Raw genomic sequence first — 21,371 nt, forward strand, 5'->3', positions numbered from 1 at the left:
AGCTTAGAAGATAGCATGAGGGATTGAAGTTAAACCCAAGAAAGAACTTCCTGACTGTGGGAGCTGTCCTGGACTGGAACATGCCCTTCCATTCTCAGGGTCACATGAGGTATCGCCTCATTTCCAAGGACCTGGATGGGGATCATGGAGAGGTGATGACAGATGTCCCAGCCTAGTTAGAAATTAACTTTGTGTCCTTGAGCCAGCCCCCTCCCATTGACAGCCTACAGTTTCCTTATCTTTCAAATGGGAGGGTGGGGCGGATGGTCTTGATCTCCTCCAGTCCTGGTAAGTTACTAAGGTTCAGTGGGGTTTCTGCTTGGGGGCCCTTAGGACCCTGAGCCCCAGTTGTCTCTCTTCCACCAAACGCAGGAGCGAGATGATGTGAAATCTACGGTGGGGGCCTTGGCTGAGACGATTTTTTGCTCAGGATCCCTTAGGGCCAGAGAAGGGGTCCCAGAGGCCACCTCCATCTGCTGTGACCAGCGACCGCAGCCAAACCTAAACCCTTGCCCCATCCACCCCCGACAGCTCAGCCAGCCCCAGGCGGAGGGCAGTTCTACCAGATGCCGCTGAAGGTGACCTTACCAAAGGTGGGGAGGTCTCACTCTCCCCTCCACAGGAGCCCAAGAGGGGAGGCCAGGGCTGGCCTCAATCACTGTGCCAGCCTGGGCCAGCCTTCTCCAGCAGAGAGCGCTGACCCTAACTCGAATGCTTCCTAAGCACCCAGAACTCTGCAAACCCCTCCTGGCCATTCAGAGCTGACTTTTATCCTCTGCCTAAGCCATTGCTGGGGCTTCAAAGTCTTAGAGAACCAGGAAAGGGAGCATCTGACTCAACAACCCTCACTCTTTATACAGATGAGAAAAACTGAGGTTCAAAGAGGAACAAGATTTCTCCAAATCACAGCCCAAGTCGGTGATACAGGCAGGACTGGATCCTAGCCCCAGGCACCCAGGGTCTGTCCCCACCCATCATCAGTTCTTGCACAAGCACCCTTGCACAGAGGCTCTTGAGCAGGGGGTGAGGCCAGGATGAGGCAGACACATGCCACTCCATCCACCCCCTCTCCTTCCTCCCCTGACTCAGTTGCTCTAGCCTCCCTGAGGCTGCAGGTGTTAATTTAGGGGCCTCTGGGTTCCACCTCATTAGGTGTTGGCAACAGAAACATGAGGGCCCACAGCCTCTTTCTCCTGGTGGCCCTCCTGGCTTTGGGGAGCCAGCTGCCTGCTACCTTGGGCAGGAGGAAGGGAGGTGAGTATGGGTAGGTTTCTCTGCTCCAGGCATAGAGGTGGTTTCTACCTCGTAGGGGAGAATAAGAGTTTGGGGGAAAGCAAGCAATGCAGTGTGTGTGTGTGTGTGTGTGTGTGTGTGTGTGTGTGTGTGTGAGTGTGCCTGTTTCTTAGTGCTTCCAGCAGCTTGCCTTTTGTCTGTATATCTTTGTGCCTGTAAGCCTGCCTGCGTGTGTTGCTGTAAATGTCTTCCTGCCAGTTTCCCCATGCTTGTCTGTGCCTGTCTACACATCTGAGTGTAAGATTGTGTTTACACACGTGCGCCTGTCTCTATGTACACGTGTATCTTTGTGCCTGCTTGTCTGCGTGGTTTGCATCTGCACATGTATCCTTAGGTACGACCGCATACATGTGTGCCTGAGCCTGTGTGCCTGTCCACGTGAGAACACGCGTCTCCCTGTGCCTCTGGGGAGGGGAGGAGATGGACCAGCGGTCCCTGCTCTTTGGTTGTCTCCATGGAGGTGTCTGGATCTGTGGGTTCGCATGGCAGGGAGATGACTTTTCTGTCACCTTCTGTGGCCAGCTAGGCCTGGTCTGGCCCCCTGTCCATCTTGTTTCTGTCGTTCTCCAGCCTTCTCTGTCCCCCAGCCCAATCTGTGAAAGGGCCTCCAGAGTTGACTAGGGGGAGTGGTTTCTGGGATCTGGGATCTGTCTGGAGGAAGCTTTACCCCTACCTGTCTTCTCCTCCGCCTCCTCCAAAAGGCTGGGTCTGACCTGTCAACAGGTGCAGGAGGCTGGGGCTGCTGGGGTAGCTACACAGGTGCCTCCCGGCTCGGGCGATGCCTCCACCTCCAGCCCTTCTGGGGCTGTAACACTCTGACCTACATACACCTGGGCAGCCCTGGCCCTGCTTTGGGGGAAAAAGACAGTCACGGGGGCAGGTTCCCTCCTCCACAGGGCCCTGGGGAGCAGTTCTCTGCATCCTCTCTGCCCCTCGAGCCTTCCTCAGAGCTGCGAGCTGGTTTGGGAAGGACAGTGCTCAGAGGCCCCCAGGCTGACGAGGGAAGGATGCTGGCGAGTTCCAAGGCCAGGGCCGTGCTGGTTGTGATTCATGCACCATCACCACATTCCTCTCATTGCCATGTTGTGAGGTCGGGACTATCTTTATCCCCATTTTGGAGATAAGGAAACTGAGGCTCAGCGGGAAACCCCTTGCGCAAGGCCAAGGACAGGACTCTGAGTTAGTGTCACAGGTGGCATTTGGATGCAGGTCTTTGGAATCAGGCAAACTCACCCTCCCAACTTACCCCTTGGAAAATGAGGTCGCATGACTCTCTCATAGGAGTAAACAACGTCTTGAGGAATAAGGTCCTGGCATCCAGTAAGTGCAGCCTAAGTGGGCACTTCAGGAGAGCTTCTGGGGGCACTGGGAGAGGACACCCCGAAACCCAGCCCAGCTGCACAGAGATGAGAGCTGGCGCCTGCAGAACCTGAGCCCACGTCGGACCTGTGTCACGGCTCAGTGGGACACGCTGGTTTCCCCCTAATTCACACGCCCCTTTCTCCCCTGATTCTCTCCCATGAGACATCGGCCCAGGACTCAGTAGGATTTCAGACAATGGAGAGAGACACAGCGTTGTCTGTGAAAGCCCAAACACCTCTGTTTAAAAGACGCCTCCCCCCGTCCCCCTTACTCCCACCCCTCAAACATCTGGGCATCTCTGACATAAAGAGCCTGCACAGTCCCTGGTAAATAGTAAGTGACTGACCAATGTTTTCAATGGTTATGTGAACAGATCTGTGTCTGTGTAGCTCTGGGTGTGTGGTTGTGTGTATATGACTGTGTATGCACTTATATGTCTCCCTGTTCACAACAACACATATGCTATACACTTATGCATATATGACTGTGTATGTCTCAGTGTATGTATAATTATGTGTGTATATATTTATGTGTGTAGGCATGTGTTTATAACTTATTTGACTATGTGTATATGTCCCAGTTCATACATCCCAGTTCATTACACATGTATGTAACTATTAACTATCTTGTGACTGTCTGGATATATATATGTATATGAATATATACATATGTATGTGTATAGGTCAAACCATATGAAATTGCTATTTTTGTAGATCAACGAAGTTGAATATCAGCTATTTCATATGGTTAAGCCCATAGCTAATTGTGTGTATACATCTAAGTATGTTTGCATATTTGACTGTGTATATGTATCTATTCCTATGCGCACAGATATCTATGTAACTGTGTCTGGCTGTGAGTCCTTCATTCTCTGAGTCTTCATATCCATGAGACATCCCAGTACTACATCGTTGTTGGTGTGTGTGTATGACTGTGTCTCTATGTATACGCCTGGGAGTGGGGAGCCTGGATCTGGAGGGAAGGTTAGGAAAGGCACATGAAGACTTGAATGTGATGGGCAAAAAACAGGCCCTGCAAAGAGAAGCAGCTTGGAGTTGATCAGGAGCCAGCAAGTTAAAGAGTGTAGACAATGAGACCAGAGAGATGGGCAGGGTCCAGACCAGGCACAGCCTTGTTGGCCCAGGTGGAGATTTTGAACTTCTTTTTTTTTCTGTCTTTTATGTCATCTGAGTCTCAAACCAGCCCTGGGAGGAAGGAGTCCAGCTTCCGATTTCACAGACAGAAAACTGAGGCTTGGAATACAAAAATTAAAAAAAAAACTTGCCAGCCATTTACAACATGGATGGACTTTGAAGGCATTATGCTAAGTGAAATAAGTTAGACAGAGAAAGACAAATACTGTATGATCTCATCAAAAAAACAAAACAAGGGACTTCCCTGGCGGTCCAGCGGTTAAGACTCCACGCTTCCGCTGCAGGGGGCGCGGGTTCCAACCCTGGTCGGGGAGCTAAGATGCCGCATGCCACGCAGTGCAGTCAAAAAGTAAAAAAGAATAATAATTTTAAAAAAACCAAAGCAAAACAAAACAAATCAAGCTCATAGATACAGAAAACAGTTGGTGGTTGCCAAAGGTAGGGCGTGGCGGTAGGAGTGAAATGGGTGAAGGGGGTCAAAAGGTACACACTTCCAGATGTAAAACAAAATAAGTCACGAAAATATAATGTACAGCATGGTGAATATAGTTAATAATGCTATAGTGCATATTTGAAAGTTGCTAGGAGAGTTGATCTTAAAAGCTCTCATCACGAGAAAAAAAATTGTAACTTTATATGGTGACCAACGTTAATGAGACATTGCGGTGATCATTTCACAATATATACAAATGTTAAATCATCACATTGTGTACCTGAAACTAATTTAATGTTACATGTCAATTAGACCTCAATTAAAAAATTAAATAAAAAATTCGATACAAGCAAGTCCATTCAAAAAAAACATTGCCAAAGGACAGGCAAGAAGTAAGTAGTGGAGAATTTAGATTGTGTGATCTCCAGGACAGTGCTTATACCTATTTCTGAACTGCCTCCAGCTGCAAAATTTGGGGGGGCTCTCTTACAGAGAAATCTGGGGGCTGCCCACCAGACGATGGGCCCTGCATCCTATCGGTGCCTGATCAGTGTGTGGATGACAGCCATTGTCCCTCGAGGATGAAGTGCCGCCACAAAGCATGCTTCCGCCAGTGTGTCCGTAAGGTTTTCGGTAAGAGTCCCTCTCTACTTTGCTGACCGCCAGCCAAGCCCCAAGCCCCAGGGCCAGGGTACAGGCGGGAATCACCCGGCTCCTGTGTTGCAGTTAAGATGGGCAGCTGCCCCGAGGACCGACTGCGCTGCCTCAGCCCCGTGCAGCACCTGTGCTCCAAAGACTGGGACTGCCCAGGCCACAAACGGTGCTGCCTCAGTGCCTGCGGCCGGGACTGCAGAAACCCTCTCTGAGGTATGGCTGTGTGTGCCCGGGGCGAGTTCTTTCCCTCTCTGAGCCCCAGCCCTAAGAGATCCCTCCAGTTCAACAAGCTTAGCAGGAACCTACCCAGAAGCCTGGACCTCCTGTGGACGGAATTGGGGAAGTGAATGGGGTGGGAGGGGTCCTGTTAGGATGACAGAGGAACCAGGGATCCTTGTTCTCTTACTGAAATTGCTGCATCACCTGGACCACAACCCTAAACGCTCTGAGCTTCAGTTTGCCTTTGTGAAGGAGGGTGGGGAGTCCGGCCTTAGTGTCTGGGCTGATGGGGTCTGGATGGGGGATCAAGTCCAGAACCCAGAGCTTTATTATGGGAGGGGGTTAACCCTTTCCTTCTCTCTCCTCAGGCTAATTCTGATTTAGGATCCATAGCTCTGAACCTCAGGATGGGATTCCCTGCAGGAAGATATGATGATGGGGGGCCTGGAACCCAGCCACCAGATAACACTCTCTGCCAGCGGCAATTCTAACCTTCTGATAAACACTGTTCTAGAAGAATTTTCCAAACATCAATCTATTCACATACCCTTTTCACAATGTTCGCCATACCTGCAAAATAGCATGACGATATTTTGTGTATTGCCTGTACTCCTATTGCCTGTACTTCTGTATAAAATAATTTATTCAAGAGAAACACTGGATATCACTACTCTATATGGGATAAGCAGGATCACCTGTCACAAATAGAATGTACTTGTAAAAGCAGATGGAAAAGGGACTTCACTGGTGGTGCAGTGGTTAAGACTCTGAGCTCCCAATGCAGGGGGCCCGGGCTCGATCCCTGGTCAAGGAACTAGATCCCACATGCATGCCGCAACTAAGAGTTTGCATGCCACAAATAAGGAGCCCAGCTGCCACAACTAAGACCCGGTGCAACCAAATGAATAAATAAAATATTTTTTAAATGTGTAACTTGGCAATTTAGAAAAAAGCAGATGCAATGAAAACAGCAAATTCCATTAAAGTAAATCATGTCAGATTAAAAGATATTAAATAATAGTATTAAATTCTGGCTAGATACTGCCACCTGCCAGGATGTGAGCCTGAAGCCTACTCTCTGTCTCTGTTGTAATAAAGGAAGATTAATGAGGGTTAAAGAGATGTTAAAGACACAGGCTTCTTATCTGAGAGTTCTTTCCTGGTGTAATTGGAAGGATTGAAAAGAACTTTCTCAATCCAAGAGTCAGTGTTGTATGATGTTGCATCCAGGCACACCCTAAGATCATTTCGAATCGCTCCATATTTGGGGAAATGTTGCCTGAACAGTTGGGATGTCATTATTTATGGGTGGGTCTGTCTCCATCACTGGACGATACCTCATTGGCCTCTATTTCTTGGGGGCCTGGTCATGGTCGGGACTTAATGAGTGGGGCTGTCCATGAGGGAATGACAGCCACCCCAAGGGACATTCCTGGACCCAGGGAGCTGGATTTCTGACTCTCCCTCTTCCCCAGGACTCACTTTGGGGTGGGAAAGGAGGCAGGCAGATTCCTCCCTGCTTTATCTGCTGGGTCTCCATTTGTGTCCTGATAGAATCTGGGGATGAAGTTGGGGATCCTGGGTCTTCTCCCCTTGTTCCTTTGCCCTTGCGGTGTCATCACAGGTGAGTCACTGCTCTGGCTTTCTGTTGGCCCTGTTGGAAGATGCAAGGATTCTACTTCTTCACTGCCACAGTCCTTCTCACAGGATTCAAATGGCTGAACTGATGACTCAAAAGCAGCAAATGCTAATTATATGGATACAAGGTGAGGCCTGGGAGGGGAGAAGATGGAGAACATTCAGGGAGTCACTGACTGCCTGTGAGCTTGGGTATTTCCCTTCCTCTTTCTGGGCCTCAGTTTGCCCATCTATAAACTCATGTGGTTAACTCAGAGAATACGGTACATTGTATTCTTTGCCCATAGTCTCCCCTTCCCTCCCCAACCTGACCCTGGCTTTTGTGGAGGAAAGTATACATCCCCTGCCTAGTGATTTGGGGCTTGGCCCTGGAATTTGCTTTGGCTAATGGGACGTGGGCGCAGGTGACAGTGTGCCAGTTTCAAGGCAAGGCATCAGGCTTCTTGGAGCTTCCACCCTCTGCCATGAGAAGAACTTGCCTAGAAGCCACTGGTCTCAGATGAAAGACACCTGGTGGGGAGGGGCAGGCCTGAACTTGAGGTGTCCCAGCCAATCTTCAAACTTGTGAGAGGGAAATAAGTGTTTGTGATAGGAAGTCAGTGAGATTTGGGGGTTGTTCCTTACAGATTTATCACACTAAGAGCTTGTCTAATTCAGATAATGATTATTATTCTTTAGTGAACGCCCACTGTATGCTTCACACTTTATTTTATTTTTTAAATTAATTAATTTATTTATTTTTGGCTGTGCTGGGTCTTCGTTTCTGTGCGAGGGCTTTCTCTAGTTGTGGCAAATGGGGGCCACTCTTCATCGCGGTGCGCGGGCCTCTCATTATCGCGGCCTCTCTTGTTGCGGAGCACAGGCTCCAGACGCGCAGGCTCAGTAATTGTGGCTCACGGGCCCAGTTGCTCCGCGGCATGTGGGATCTTCCCAGACCAGGGCTCGAACCCGTGTCCCCTGCATTGGCAGGCAGATTCTCAACCACTGCGCCACCAGGGAAGCCCTGCTTCACACTTTAAAAGATCATTTCATCCACCCAATAAGCCCGAGAAAGGTGGGTATCGTTATTCCCATTTGACAATGAAGGAGCGGAGCGTTGAGCTAAGAGGTGAAACAGCCAGAACTAAACCATATCATGTTCATCCTCAGATACTGATAAAATCAGCCACAGTTAAAATCACAGTGCACTTACCCTGTACCAGGTGTCATTTTCATTACTTTACCTGTAAAATCTCATTAAGTGCTCACAGCTTTACTATGTAGGCTTTATCATTTTTGCCCACATCATGTATGAGGAAACTGAGGCACAAAGAGGTTAATCTGGCCAAGGTTGTACAGCTTATAACTAGTAGAGCCGGGATTCAACCCCGAGGAGTCTGATGCCAAAGCTTACAACCTTATTGACCACAATAATTACATTCTGTAATTATTGAAAAGAAGGAATTTGAAAATTCCTTCTAGCTCTAAAGACTCAGTTTCCACATCTGAAAACTGCGGATCACAAGACCCAAGACCCAAGAAGCATGAGTGACCAGCCTTAATTCTAGGTACCTAGAGCCTGAGTCTGAGGGTGTGCAGCTCATTGCCCTGGGTTCCTTTCCTGAAAGGCATCAGGAGGAAGAGATTCCCACATGAGCCAGTTAGGATTTGGCTGCCAAGGGCCCCATGTCCTGAGGCTTTGAGTTCTGAGCTAGTTGCCTGGAACAGCTGCAGGCGGCAGATCACAGGTCACGGCTTCCCTGGCTACAGGTGGCAGCAACTCCACAGGCCATTCTAGAGTCACCTGCTTAGCTTCCTGGCTAACTTACTACTGTTCCATAAGGTCTGTGCTTTGGTCTCTGCAGTGTCAGTTCTGTCCTCAGCTACCAAATTCCAGCCCATCCAGCTCCATCTCCACTGCTTGTCTCCACTGCCCTTCTGGAAAATGCGGTGGGAGGCTGGGCACCTGTGTCCAGGAGCCTGGGCCTTCAAACTCCAATCTCGCTTTCCTCCCTCCCTCATCCACGAAATGTTTGCTCACCACTTAGTGCAGGCTCTAGGCTGTGCCTTCACAGAGCTCCCACACTGGAGGCTGAGACAGAGCCCTAGCTACAGAGTTTATGTTATGCATCAGACTGGAGGAATCCAGGGGACCACGGGAGGCCAGGAGGGACCTAACTCAGCCTGGAGACCAGCGAAGACTTCCTGAAGGAGGGGGAGCCAAGCCAAGACCTTGAGTTTTAGTAGGAATTCACCAAGTATGACACCAATAGCAATGTCCCCAGTTAGATATATTTGCCCACCCCCAGGTTACCGGGGTGCTGGTGGCATTCTCTATTTTGACCTGGGTGGCTGTCACACAGATGCATAGATATGTAAAAAACAAATCATTCAGCTGTAACTTAAGATTCATGCACTTTACTATAAGAACATTGTACTTCAATTTATTAAAGTAAATTAAAATTTTAAAAACTTGTTTCCTCCCTAGGAGGTCTCTGTTTCCTCACCGGTAAAATGAGGGAATCAGACAAGAGCATCTTCCTGCTCTAACCTCTTTTCTTTTAAATTTTTATTTAGTTTTGGCTGTGTTGGATCTTTGTTGCTGCGCGCGGGCTTTCTCTAGTTGCGGAGAGCGTGGGCTACTCTTCGTTGCGGTGCGTGGGCTTCTCATTGCGGTGGCTTCTCTTTTTTTTTTTTTTTTTTAAACATCTTTATTGAAGTATAATTGCCTTACAATGGTGTGTTAGCTTCTGCTTTATAACAAAGTGAATCAGTTATACATATACAATATGTTCCCATTTCTCTTCCCTCTTGCATCTCCCTCCCTCCCACCCTCCCCATCCCACCCCTCTAGGTGGTCACAAAGCCGGTGGCTTCTCTTGTTGCAGAGCACGGGCTGTAGGCATAATCTCTTATTTTGAGGGAAGAACTGAAGTGGCACAGCCCAGAGATGCACCGTCCAATATGGTAGTCACTAGTCACAAGTGGCTACTGTGCACGTGAAATGTGATTAACCCAAATTGGGATTTACCGTCGGTGAATGTAGTAGGCAGAATTCTAAGATGATTCCCAGTGACCCTTACCCCTGTATACTCTCCTCCTCTTTGAGAGCAGGTAAAAAGGAGACTGTCCTGGGTGGGCCTGGCCTAAGCAGGGGAGTCCTTTAAAAGCAGAGCATTTCCTCTGGCTGCTCACACAGCCCTCCGGTTTGCCTAGGAGAATTTAAACCTCCACGTTGGGACTGCCTGTGGGCCCACGTGGTCAGGAACCGCAGGCAGCCTTTAGGAGCTGAGAGTGATCCGCAGCAGACAGCAAGCAGGGAAAGAGGGAGGTCAGTTCTACGACCACAGGGAAACGAATTCTGCCAACAATCTGTGAGCTGGAAGAGAAGCTCACACCCCAGATGAGAACCACCACCCTGGCTGACACCTTAACTTCAACCTAGTAAGACCCTGAGTAGAGAATCTAGCCATGCCATACCCAGACTTTTGACCCACAGAAACTATGAGATGATCAACTTTGTATTGCCTTAAGTTGCTAAGTTTGTGGTAATTTGTTACACAGCAATAAAAAACTAATACCCTGGGGCTTCCCTGGTGGTGCAGTGGTTAAGAATCCACCTGCCAATGCAGGGGACACGGGTTCAAGCTCTGGTCCGGGAGGGTCCCACATGCCATGGAGCGGCTGGGCCCGTGTGCCGCGGCTAATGAGCCTGTGCTCTAGAGCCCGTGAGCCACAACTACTGAGCCCGTGCGCTGCAACTACTGAAGCCTGTGCACCTAGGGCCCGTGCTCTGCAACGAGAGGGGCCACCGCAGTGAGAGGCTCGCGTACCGCAACAGGGAGTGGACCCCGCTCGCCGCAGCTGGAGGGGGGCCCACGCGTGGCAGCGAGGACCCAATGCAGCCAAAAATAAATAAATAAAATAAATAAATTTATTTAAAAAGAAAAAAAACTAATAGCCTGGACTTTGAAGACTTAGCAGCAAAATGAAAATGTAAAATATCTCGTTAATAATTTATTTACTGATTCCATGTTGAAATTATAATATTTTGGTTAAATAAAATACATTATTAAGACTAACGTCACCCGTTTCTTTTTACTGTTTTTAAATGTCACTATAAGAAAATTTAAAATTCTATATGTGGCTTACATTACATCTATTGGACAGTGTTGGCCTAGAGGACTCAGAAGTCAACCATATGACCTTGAGCAAGTCACCTCACCTCTCAAAGCCTTACATTTCTTATCTGTGAGATTGGAATAATATCAATACTAGCACCTACGCCACAGATATATTTGCAGTTTAAGAGATGAGGTTTGTAGACTACTGGGCCCAAGGTAAGAGCTCAATAGATAAATCATTATTATTAACCATATTTGTAAAGTAGGAATCCTTTCCTGTATCCAGGTCCTAATCTTCAGAACCCTCTCCCCAACCAGGCACACAGTAGGTGCTTAATAAATGCTTGTGGGTTACACAACCTTGACAAAACTCTTTGGCACAGTTCTCTCTTACCCCCGGCACCACGAATCAGGAATCTGTGGGCAGGTGATGACACTGAACTTCAGGGGCAAAATGATCTGTTTCAGGCTTGATCTGTTTCAAGATTTCCCTGCAGAAATCTTGGAAGATGTGAGTTGCAATCCCAGGTCCACAACTCCTAGCTAAGTACCCTGAGCTAATGACTGGGGCTTGTCTGTGAAATGGGTAACAGAAGACCCTGTCCATGTCGTTTGTGTCAGGAATAACTTAGGTAAGTCACCTGAAGCCTGGTGCCTGGCCCATACTAAGGACTCAATTAAAGGAAGCTATTATTACTGCTGCTGCTGTTGTTGTTCCTTTGTCAGAGAAGCTCCGGCCAAAATCCCTCTCTAGAGGGACCCGCGCCCCTTAAATTACCCCTCATCCCCTGGCCCCTGACTTGTGGGGGGATGTCCTGGCTGGGCCCCGTCTCCAGACATACCCCCTCTCCCCATCTGAGTCAGGAATAGAAACCCCCACCTCCGACAGCCCGCGGCCTCCCTCCCTCCCCCGGCAGCGATCGATGCGGCCTCAGCCACCGGGACGGAGGAAGACGGGGAAGGAGGGGTCAGCGGGGCCTCCGGGCAGAGACGTCGGGCGCGGCAAGCGGCTCCCCAACCTCGGCACCTTCCGGGACCACGCTGCTGGCGGACGCCCTACAGGGCCCGCGACAGGTACGGGACCTCCCTGGGGGAGGGAGGCACGGTCCGGGGAAGGGGCGGGGGTTGCGAGAATGCGAGGCCAGGCTGCCCTGGGTCCCGGTGCCCGTGTCCCCGCTATGAGACCCCCCCACCCCTAACCCAGGAGGGAGCAATGTGGGGCTGGCCGGGCTTGGGCTGTCCTGTCTGCTCATCAACACAGTGGGATTCGAAAACCTCCCTGTCAGGGTTGGTGGAGGGATTAAACCCGCGAAGTGTATCTGGAGCCCAGCGAAATGACCAGCACGTAGTAGGTGCTCAGAATAAACGTGTGGAGAGAGTCTTGAATCAAAAAGCCTAGTTTCCAACCTCAACTGTGCCATGGGCTAGCAGGGTAATTTGAGCAAATCACTTAATCTTTCTTACTGATCCTCAGATTCTAGGCAGGGAAGGTTTGTTAAATTAATCATCCCATTTCATAGAGCAGGGAGGTGAGTTCCAGAAAAAAAGAGAAAGCGATTTGCCCACAGTCCTGCACCTAATGGTTGATGGAACTAGATTAGAAACTCCATCTTTTGACAACAAGTCCAAGCAGGGGGGGAAGGCGTGGAGCTGCATCACATATGTATTTATTGTGCACAAATTATGTGCCAGGGACTGTGCTGCCGATAAACAATTTACCTCATTTAATCCTCAAAACTTCTTATGGAAAGTATGATGTTCCCCAGTTTACAGATGAGGAAACTGAAGTTCAGAGAGGGGCATGATTCTGCTCAAGGTCAACAGTTAGTAAGTGGCAGACTCAGAATCTGAACCTATGTCTGATGAGGGACGTGCAAGGGGTTGACAGTTATTGAGCACCTATTGTGTTCCAGGGGCTTTGCACACATACTCACAATAACCCTTCACCAGAAGTGCTGCTATCCCCATTCTATAGATAAGGGAGCTAAAACCCAGAGCTGGAGGAGACTGGCCAGAGGTCACACAAGTGACAGAGCTAAGGACGAAACCCTGACCCCCTTAAACACCAAGCCCAGGGTAAGTGAAGGGCACCCTGCCCGCTCCCTGCCAGGCACTGGGCCAGCTGCTTGATACATACTCAGTCCCCCGTCCACCCAAGGGAAGCAGGCATTACTGAACCCACAGCACAGATGAGATTTCTGAGGGTCAGGAGGTGAGTCACTAGTCCTCAATTCCAGCAGAACTTGGAGACAGTAAGCAGTGGAAAGATGTAACATTTCCTGAGCATCCACTAAGGCCGAGCACTTCCATAACCTACCTTAATCCTCCAGCCTTCCTTGGGAGCAGGTGCTATTGTCCGCATTGTGAATTGTGCATCATGCCAGAAAATGGGAACTGGAGGAAAGCATCTTCCTCAAGGCTCCAGATGCATCAAGGGTGGCTATAAACCCAGGTTTGCCTGACTCCAGGAGACAAACAGGTCGATGATTTACTACACCCCTTCTGGGAGCCAGGCCTGCTAAAGGTCATTTAATCTTTCTAACCACACTTGGAGATGGATATTTTTAGCTCCATTTGACAGAAGTTCAGAGAGGTGACATGACTTGCTTATGGTCACACAAGAGTGCCAAACTTCAATCAGACTGACTCTACAGATGCTTTAAATAGTCTAAGCGAATGGCTCTCAATCTTGACCACGCATCAGAATCACCCTCCAAGCTTGTTGAAACACAGACTGCTGGACCGCATCCCCTGACTTTCTGATTCAGCAAGTCCAGAGCAGGCTGAGAGTACGCTGCACCCCTGACAAATTCCAGGTGATGGTGAAGCTGGTAGTCCAGGGAACACACCTTAAGAACTTCTGGTCTAAACTGATTCTCTCAACGACCCTAGATAGTAATGCTTACTATCCCGCTGTGTAGAGGAGGAAGCTGAGCTTCAGAGTGCTGGCTTGAGCAAGAGCCCATAGGAAGCCTCTGGTATGCGAGAATCCAAGTTTGGGCAAGGAGACGTCCTGAATGAGCAGCCACTCGGTGCCAGGACATCCTGCCATTCGATAGCTTTCATAATCCTCCAAGGGACATCTCAGCATCCACTTTATGAAAATGAAGGGGTGGGGGGAGTTCTCAGTGATTTGGCCAAGGACCCCAGTGGGGGAGTGAGGGATATTCAAGCCCAAGCTTGACTCTTGAGTCCAGAGGGCACTTGACACTGTGTGCCTACGGCGTACCAGACGCTTCACGTAGAGCCTCCAACACCCCTGGCTGGGGATGGAGCAGGGAGGGGATTTAGACCCGGTCTTCGTGGAAGGGAGGTGGTCCGGGAACGCCCCCTTCAGCGTGCCCCTCCCCTGTCCGCAGGGCCAGCGCGCGGCAGCCATGGTGAGCGAGTCCCCGGGGCCCGGAGCCCGGGTCCCCTGGCGGCGAAGCGACGAGGCGCTGCGCGTGAACGTGGGCGGCGTGCGGCGGCAGCTGAGCGCCCGCGCCCTGGCGCGCTTCCCGGGCACGCGGCTGGGCCGCCTGCAGGCCGCGGCGTCGGAGGAGCAGGCGCGATGCCTGTGCGACGACTACGACGCGGCGGCGCGCGAGTTCTACTTCGACCGGCACCCGGGCTTCTTCCTGAGCCTGCTGCACTTCTACCGCACCGGCCGCCTGCACGTGCTCGACGAGCAGTGCGTCTTCGCCTTCGGCCAGGAGGCCGACTACTGGGGCCTGGGCGAGAGCGCGCTGGCCACGTGCTGCCGCGCGCGCTACCTGGAGCGGCGCGTGGCACGACCGCGCGTCTGGGACGAGGACAGCGACACGCTGAGCAGCGTGGACCCGTGCCCCGAAGAGATCTCTGACGTGCAGCGAGAGCTGGCGCGCTACGGGGCGGTGCGCTGCGGCCGCCTGCGCCGCCGCCTCTGGCTCACCATGGAGAACCCGGGCTACTCGCTGCCCAGCAAGCTCTTCAGCTGCGTCTCCATCGGCGTGGTGCTCGCCTCCATCGCCGCCATGTGCATCCACAGCCTGCCCGAGTACCAGGCCCGCGAGGCAGCGGCCGCCGTGGCCGCGGTGGCTGCGGGCCGCAGGGTGGAAGGTTTGCGCGACGACCCGGTGCTGCGGCACCTCGAGTACTTCTGCATCGCCTGGTTCAGCTTCGAGGTGTCGTCGCGCCTCCTGCTAGCGCCCAGCACGCGCAACTTCTTCTGCCACCCGCTCAACCTCATCGACATCGTGTCTGTGCTGCCCTTCTATCTCACGCTACTGGCCGGCGTGGCACTCCGAGACCGGGTCGGAGCGGGTGGCGAGGAGCTGGGTGACCTGGGCAAGGTGGTGCAGGTGTTCCGTCTCATGCGCATCTTCCGCGTGCTCAAGTTGGCGCGCCACTCCACTGGGCTGCGCTCGCTGGGTGCAACGCTCAAGGTAAGGTTAGGGGTTTCGTGGAGGCGGGTGTAACCATGGGGCAGGTTAGCAGGGGGACTTCCAAGCCTGTGGTGTCCAGGCACACGGGGCTAGACACCAGGTGTGCATTTCACGTCCAGTCCTACCTTCCCAATAGCCCTGTAAGAAAGGTCTTTCTGTTATCTGTTTCCCAGGAGAGAAACGGAAAACCGAGGCAGAGCTTTGCTTGTCTTTCTTTCCAAAACCAAACCAAAACAAACAAATAATAACAAAAACAAGACAAAGGTTACTTTGGATCTATCTGTCAAACATCACAAAAATATGCCAAGCAGGATGCTCACTGGCTTCTCTGCGGAGCCTTCGTGCTGATATTATCAGGGAGCACGGGTATCATAGGTCACCCGTCATAGGCTAAGTCTAGCAATAGCCCCAGAACTAACACTTACTGACTGCTGACTCTGTGCCAATTTCATATCCATTATCGATTTCATCCTCAGGACAGCTTCCTCAGGAAGATGCTATTATTTATTCCCTTCCCGTAGATGAAGAAGCTGAGGTTGGAGGGTTGGCTTTTTAAAGCCTGGTTGCAATTTATTGAGCACCCGCCCTGTGTCGGGGCCTGCGCTGGGGGTGAATCACTGCCCTGGCAAGCTTACCCTCAAGGGGGTGAAATTAGCCTGGTTTTGGGAGGGAGGAAATGTGAACAGCTTGGAAGAAGGCCTGGAGAGGGAAAAGGATGATGCTGGGAGGGGGACATGGAGGGAAGGGTGTGCCCACTGAAGAGGTTGGAGAGGTGAGTGGGGCAGGGTACTGAAGGGTCGTGAACTCTTGGCCCACAATTTTGGACTTTTTCCCGTGGGAATAGGGGATCCTGTGAGAGGTTTAAACAGGGGCAAGTATTTTCGTGACTACTTTGCAGATGTGGAAACTGAGGCTCCAAGAGGTGGCAGGACTTGTCAGAGGTTCCTCTGCAAATAAGTGGTACAGCCCAGAGAAGAATCCACCTGGTCCTGACCCCAGCACCTCTTTCTCCTAAAGCTCCATGCAACCCTGTTAAGAATCCCTAAAAGGTGCTGAAAGACCCCTTCCACCCGTGGCTTAGGAAAGCCTTTTGCATGCTCTCACGGCAGGGCAGCCAGGATGCTGGGTGCAGGCAGGGTGACCTGGGCAGACTGCTAGGGCAGGTAGAGGGAATTCCATTAGCCAGACGCCTGAACTGAGCATTTCTCCAGGGACAGTCCGCCCCAGAACTCTGCCTTGCCTCCACCATGCAGGAAGCCAGGGCCTAATGCTGCTAGCTTTTTCTGCAAGGGAGGAGGAGAGTGCTGATCAAAGCTGCAGCGTCCAAGGCACGGGTGTGAGACTTTGGATGAGAGCCTTGCTACTCAAAGCCAGGCCCCTGGCCAGCAGCAGTTTTCTAATTACCTGGGAGTTTGCAAAATCTGTGGCCCTACCCCAGACCTACTCAGTTAGTGCCCCCTACATGATTTCTCTGCACCTTATAGTTTGGGAGGCTCTGTTCCAGACTAGGGGTTCTCAGCCTCAGCACTATTGACATTTGGGGCCAGATAATTCTTTTTGGGTTGTGGGGTGCTGTCCTGTGCATTGTAGGGTGATTAGCAGCATCTCTGGCCTCTACCCACTAGATGCCAGTAGCACGCCTCTCCCAGCTGTGACGACCAAAAAAGTCTCTAGACAGTGCCACGTGTCCCTTGGGGGACAGAGCTGCACTATTCGAGAATCAGTGCCATAAGGCTTGGCCTTGGGGGCAGAACAAATATACATACCCGTAGGCAAGTGCATTCAATGGGTGGTCCAGGGCACTTATATATCCTCTTAGCTTCCTTGAGAGGCAGAAAATATTTGTGTACTTATCAGAAATGGGATAGACCAGTCAGAAGGACATGAAACCAACTCTTTACACTGTGGAATATAAACTGTGGTTCTCTCTTGGTTCTGCAACAGTGTAAAAATCACCAGCTTTCCATTAACAGGCTGGCGCCACCAGTGGCCCCTGCATTAGAAGAAACAGCCATGGTTTAGCAGGCAGGCACTTTGGACAACAGAAATCAGGCCTGTGTTCAATCTCAGGGCGATTTGCTGGCTACTGTAGTTGAACGATCTTAGTGTGCAGGCAGGGCACCTGGGTGTTGGCACCAGCTCCGCTTTGCTCCGTGACTTTGGACCTACCCCTTCTGCTCTCTGGGCCTCAGTTTCCCCATATGCCCAATACCGGGTCTGTAAGTTCACCAACTCTGACTTCCTGCATTCTCTTCCAGCACAGCTACCGTGAGGTGGGCATCTTGCTGCTGTACCTGGCCGTGGGTGTGTCTGTGTTCTCCTGCGTGACCTACACAGCCGAGAAGGAGGAGGATGTGGGCTTTGACACCATCCCGGCCTGCTGGTGGTGGGGCATGGTGAGCATGACCACCGTGGGTTATGGGGATGTGGTGCCGGTGACAGTGGCTGGCAAGCTGGCAGCGTCGGGCTGCATCCTCGGGGGCATCCTGGTGGTGGCGCTCCCCATCACCATCATCTTCAACAAGTTCTCCCACTTCTACCGATGCCAGAAGGCCCTGGAGGCTGCCGTGCGCAACAGTGACCACTGGGAGTTTGAGGACTTGCTGAGCAGCGTTGACGGAGTGTCGGAGGCGTCTCTGGAGACCTCCCGAGAGACCTCGCAGGAGGGAAGATCTGAAGACCTGGAGGCCCAGGCCACTAATGGGCCTCCAAACTCTCAGGTTTATTAAAACCAGGGCTCCATGCCCCACTTCCCACACCCCTGCAGTGAGCTGAAACAGAGCAGAGATTCCTCCCCTGCTTAAGTTCTTCCTGGTGGCATGACCTCTCAGTATCACTCACTCTGGCTTCAGAAATGATACCTGGAGGCCGGGTCCTTTCCTCCGAAGGCGCAGGGCAGCATAGCGTTACCCTAGATTCTGTAAGAAGCAACCCAGAGACCTTTATAAACGAACCTCCAAGCCACCCACGATGCAGGCATGAGCCAAAGAGGGAAAGTCAGAAGGATGCTAGCAATTCCTGAGCACCTTCTGTCTCTTAGCCATGTCACATTGGCCCTGTGTTGGAGGATGAGAATCGTCCCCATTTCACAGATGAGGAAACAGGCTCAGAGAGGCACAATGACTTGCCCAGATGTGGCACACCTAGAACTGGTAGAGCCAAGGTTGGAATCCCAGCTCGTTGGTCTGCCAAGGCAATGTTCCTTCCGCTGGTCTTTCTTCTGCCCTCACAAAATTTGCATGTGGTTGTAGGGGGTTCATGGAACCCCCAGAGTTGGTTCATAGGGTTAGAACCTTCTGTTAGAGCTAGGGAAAGGACCAGACAGGGGATTCAGATGTAGGCTCCTGGACCTCAGCGGTGGTTCTTTTCCAGGAGCTTCCAACAGGAGTCAGCTTTCAAAGATGAGGTCTTTAAGGAAGGACTAGGAGGCTGCCCCCTTAGTGGATGGGCAAGACTTGCTAAACAATAGTCCTGAAGCTTCCTCCCGGGGCTGGCTTAAGATACAGAAAATCTGAAGGGGCCCTGGCCTGAGGCCTGAGGTCTAGACCAGCTATGCTAGGACCTACTCCATCTCCACATTTCAGCCCATCTATTAGATGGTCACCATCTGTGCCCCAGAGGGAGATGAAAGCCAAATGGAGCACTGATTTAAAGCCAGCTCAGCTCTGAAGTGTTGGTGGCAAGGAGCTGCTGTGCATCGACACCTGTCCCCGCTTCCCTAGATCCCCCCAGGCTGATCTTGGCAGTTCCCTTCTGCCCATGACGCAGACTTCCAGCCCTACCTTGGGTCACCATCCAGGCAAACGCTTGAGCCTCCTGTCCCTTGTGGCCAGGTCCAGCCCTCTCATCCTTGCTGGGGCCACATGTTTTATACTCACCTGCTGAATCCTCTCTCTATTTGCTGAGAAAGTTGGGAGGGAAGGGTTCCTGCAGCCCTTTCCACATACTGTGGCTGGGACAGCCATCACTATCATGTCATTGCCGGACTGTGGCTCTGTCTGTCCCACCACGCTGAGCTCCAAGATGGAAGACACTGTCTGCTTGAACCTGGCTTTGTGTGAAGCAGGTATTTAGTAAACGTTGAATAGATCAGCCAATTTGTACAGCCTACTGCATGTGGAGCACTGAGGAGAAAGAGGAAATAGAGAGACCTTGTCCTTAAGAGGACAGAGACAAGACCGAAAAGGAGATCCTTTCAGTTTGCCTCTCTCCTCCTCCTTGCTTTTTGAGGATTTAAAAATGACTTCCTGGGACTTCCCTGGCGGTCCAGTGGTTAAGACTTTGCCTTCCAATGCAGGGGGTGCGGGTTTGATCGGGGAGCTAGGATCCCACATGCCTCATGGCCAAAAAACCAAAACATAAAACAGAAGCAACATTGTAACAAATTCAATAAAGAGTTTAAAAATGGTCCACATCAAAAAAATCTTTAAAAAATAAAAATAAAAAAATAAAAATAAAAATGACTTCCTTGTAAATTCTTTACTCATTCATTCAACAAATATCTTTTAGAAGAGGCATTAGCTGGGGCTTCACGTGTGGCCTGCAGATGTGTTTTGTGAACAGTATTTTTAGTGTATTTTTTAAAATTCAAATGCCTTTGGGCGAGGCGCAGCCTCTCCAGTTCCCCATAGCGCCCCCCTCCCTCCCCCCCACCCACCTCCTCATACACACAGACACCACGGTGTTAGCCCCGCCACTTCTCAGATTTACTTTACCCACCTGGCCTCCTATTTATTAACTGCTTACTGGGTTTCAGAGATACAGTGGGAAACAAAATATATATTCCTATACTCATGAAGCTTACAGACTAGTGGGGGAGATGGATTTTAATTCAATAGCCACATAAATATGTAATAGCTTTATGAAGTAAAGGGAACTATAAGCGTGTAAGGGAGCAGGGACCATTAACCGAGGTCAGAGAAGACTTTCCTGAGCAAGTGACTATCCCATCATAGGGATAAATACCTAATTAGGCAATGAGGGTGCCTGGAAGCGTGTTTCAAGCAGAGGGAACAGCATGTGCACAGGGCCTGGTACATAGTAGGCCCCTACATGTGGGTGGATTCTGAGTCTCCAGATTGGAGCAGAGACTGGAGCTATGCCAAGGGGCTGCCTATGAATTCACCACACACACACACCAGCCCTCCTGCACACTCACCTCCTAACTTCTAAGCCCAGCTCTGCTCAGGTCAGAGCCCAGAGACCAGAAGGGCTGCATGCACCACCCTTGTGGTCTTGCTGGACATACACCAAGGAGCCAGACAGCTTCCAGACTTTGAGTCCCTAGAGCTGGTGTGAGGAAAGCTCAGGGAAAAATCATCTGACCTGCATCCATCATGAGGCTGTGTGTGGCCCTGGTAGAAAGGCAACAACTCACTCCCACTCCTGTGTATCAGTGAAAACCATTCTGCAAATAGAGAGACTGGGCCCAGGGGCCTGTTTCTGCCTGTGTGAAGCTGGCTGCCTGGCGTGCTTTCGGGGTGACTGGGGATGGTGGGTGATACGTGGAGTGACTCAGAATCCACATTCTCGGGTTCCAATCTTGGATTAGGCACAGGTTGTAAGTGATAGGAATCCAGCGGGTTACTAACTTAGTCAAAAAGGGTAATTCATCAGAATAAATAAGTGAAATGATGAACAACCGTTACAGTTAGAGTTCTTTGTTTGCAAGCAACAGAAACTGACTTCCTTAAGAAAAAAAATTAATTTATTGGAGGGTGTACTGTTTCCTGTGGCTGCTGTAACCGATTGCCACAAACGATGAAACAAACTTGAAACAAGAGAAACTTATTTCTCTCACAGTTCTGGGGGCCAGATTCCAAAATCAAAGTGTGAGCAGGGCCACATTCCCTCCAGAAGCTCCAGGGCAGAGTCCTCTCCTTGCCTCTTCTAGCTTCTGGCAGCTGCCAGCATTTCCTGGCACGTGGCTGCATCCCTCCATTCTCTGCCTTTGTCATCACGTTGCCTTCTCCTCTGTGTGTGTCACATCTCCCAGGGCCTCTTTCTTATAAGGAGACTTGAGATGGCATTTAGGGCTCACTGGGATAATCCAAGATGATCTCACCTCAAGATCCAAATAAGGTAACATTTATAGGTTCCAGAGATTAGGATG

The 21,371-nt window shown here is 50.8% G+C and overlaps 3 protein-coding genes across 3 annotated transcripts in view; 2 read left to right on the top strand and 1 right to left on the bottom strand.

Moving 5' to 3' along the window:
• Positions 1–13,307, bottom strand: part of LOC118880560 (transcriptional adapter 2-alpha-like) — a 39,292-nt gene extending 25,985 nt beyond the window's left edge. Inside the window, exon 1 of the mRNA XM_036824215.1 lies at positions 13,174–13,307. The gene's annotated coding sequence lies outside the window, so the exon portion shown is untranslated. The remainder of the gene's footprint in view (positions 1–13,173) is intronic.
• On the top strand, positions 1,138–5,673 carry WFDC5 (WAP four-disulfide core domain 5). The gene is made up of 4 exons (XM_036824214.1): positions 1,138–1,254; positions 4,735–4,875; positions 4,969–5,109; positions 5,484–5,673. Exons 1-3 carry the CDS (start codon positions 1,170–1,172, stop codon positions 5,106–5,108), a joined length of 366 nt encoding a protein of 121 aa, XP_036680109.1. The 5' UTR covers positions 1,138–1,169; the 3' UTR covers position 5,109; positions 5,484–5,673.
• KCNS1 (potassium voltage-gated channel modifier subfamily S member 1) lies at positions 11,859–19,528 on the top strand. The gene is made up of 3 exons (XM_036824213.1): positions 11,859–11,930; positions 14,216–15,259; positions 17,518–19,528. The coding sequence occupies exons 2-3, from the start codon at positions 14,234–14,236 to the stop codon at positions 17,986–17,988; spliced, it is 1,497 nt and encodes a 498-aa protein (XP_036680108.1). The 5' UTR covers positions 11,859–11,930; positions 14,216–14,233; the 3' UTR covers positions 17,989–19,528.
• The last annotated feature ends 1,843 nt before the right edge of the window (positions 19,529–21,371 follow it).

The sequence above is a fragment of the Balaenoptera musculus genome, chromosome 15 (genome assembly GCF_009873245.2).
Source record: "Balaenoptera musculus isolate JJ_BM4_2016_0621 chromosome 15, mBalMus1.pri.v3, whole genome shotgun sequence".
NCBI lineage: Eukaryota > Metazoa > Chordata > Mammalia > Artiodactyla > Balaenopteridae > Balaenoptera > Balaenoptera musculus.

What these genes read in the sequence shown, in the direction of transcription:
- WFDC5 (XM_036824214.1), top strand. Translation starts at nt 1,170, where the DNA reads ATGAGGGCCCACAGCCTCTTTCTCCTGGTGGCCCTCCTGGCTTTGGGG. An exon ending in CTTGGGCAGGAGGAAGGGAG is followed by an intron (nt 1,255 to 4,734) that starts GTGAGTATGGGT and finishes GCTCTCTTACAG; the next exon opens with AGAAATCTGGGGGCTGCCCA. An exon ending in GTGTGTCCGTAAGGTTTTCG is followed by an intron (nt 4,876 to 4,968) that starts GTAAGAGTCCCT and finishes CCTGTGTTGCAG; the next exon opens with TTAAGATGGGCAGCTGCCCC.
- KCNS1 (XM_036824213.1), top strand. Translation starts at nt 14,234, where the DNA reads ATGGTGAGCGAGTCCCCGGGGCCCGGAGCCCGGGTCCCCTGGCGGCGA. An exon ending in CGCTGGGTGCAACGCTCAAG is followed by an intron (nt 15,260 to 17,517) that starts GTAAGGTTAGGG and finishes ATTCTCTTCCAG; the next exon opens with CACAGCTACCGTGAGGTGGG.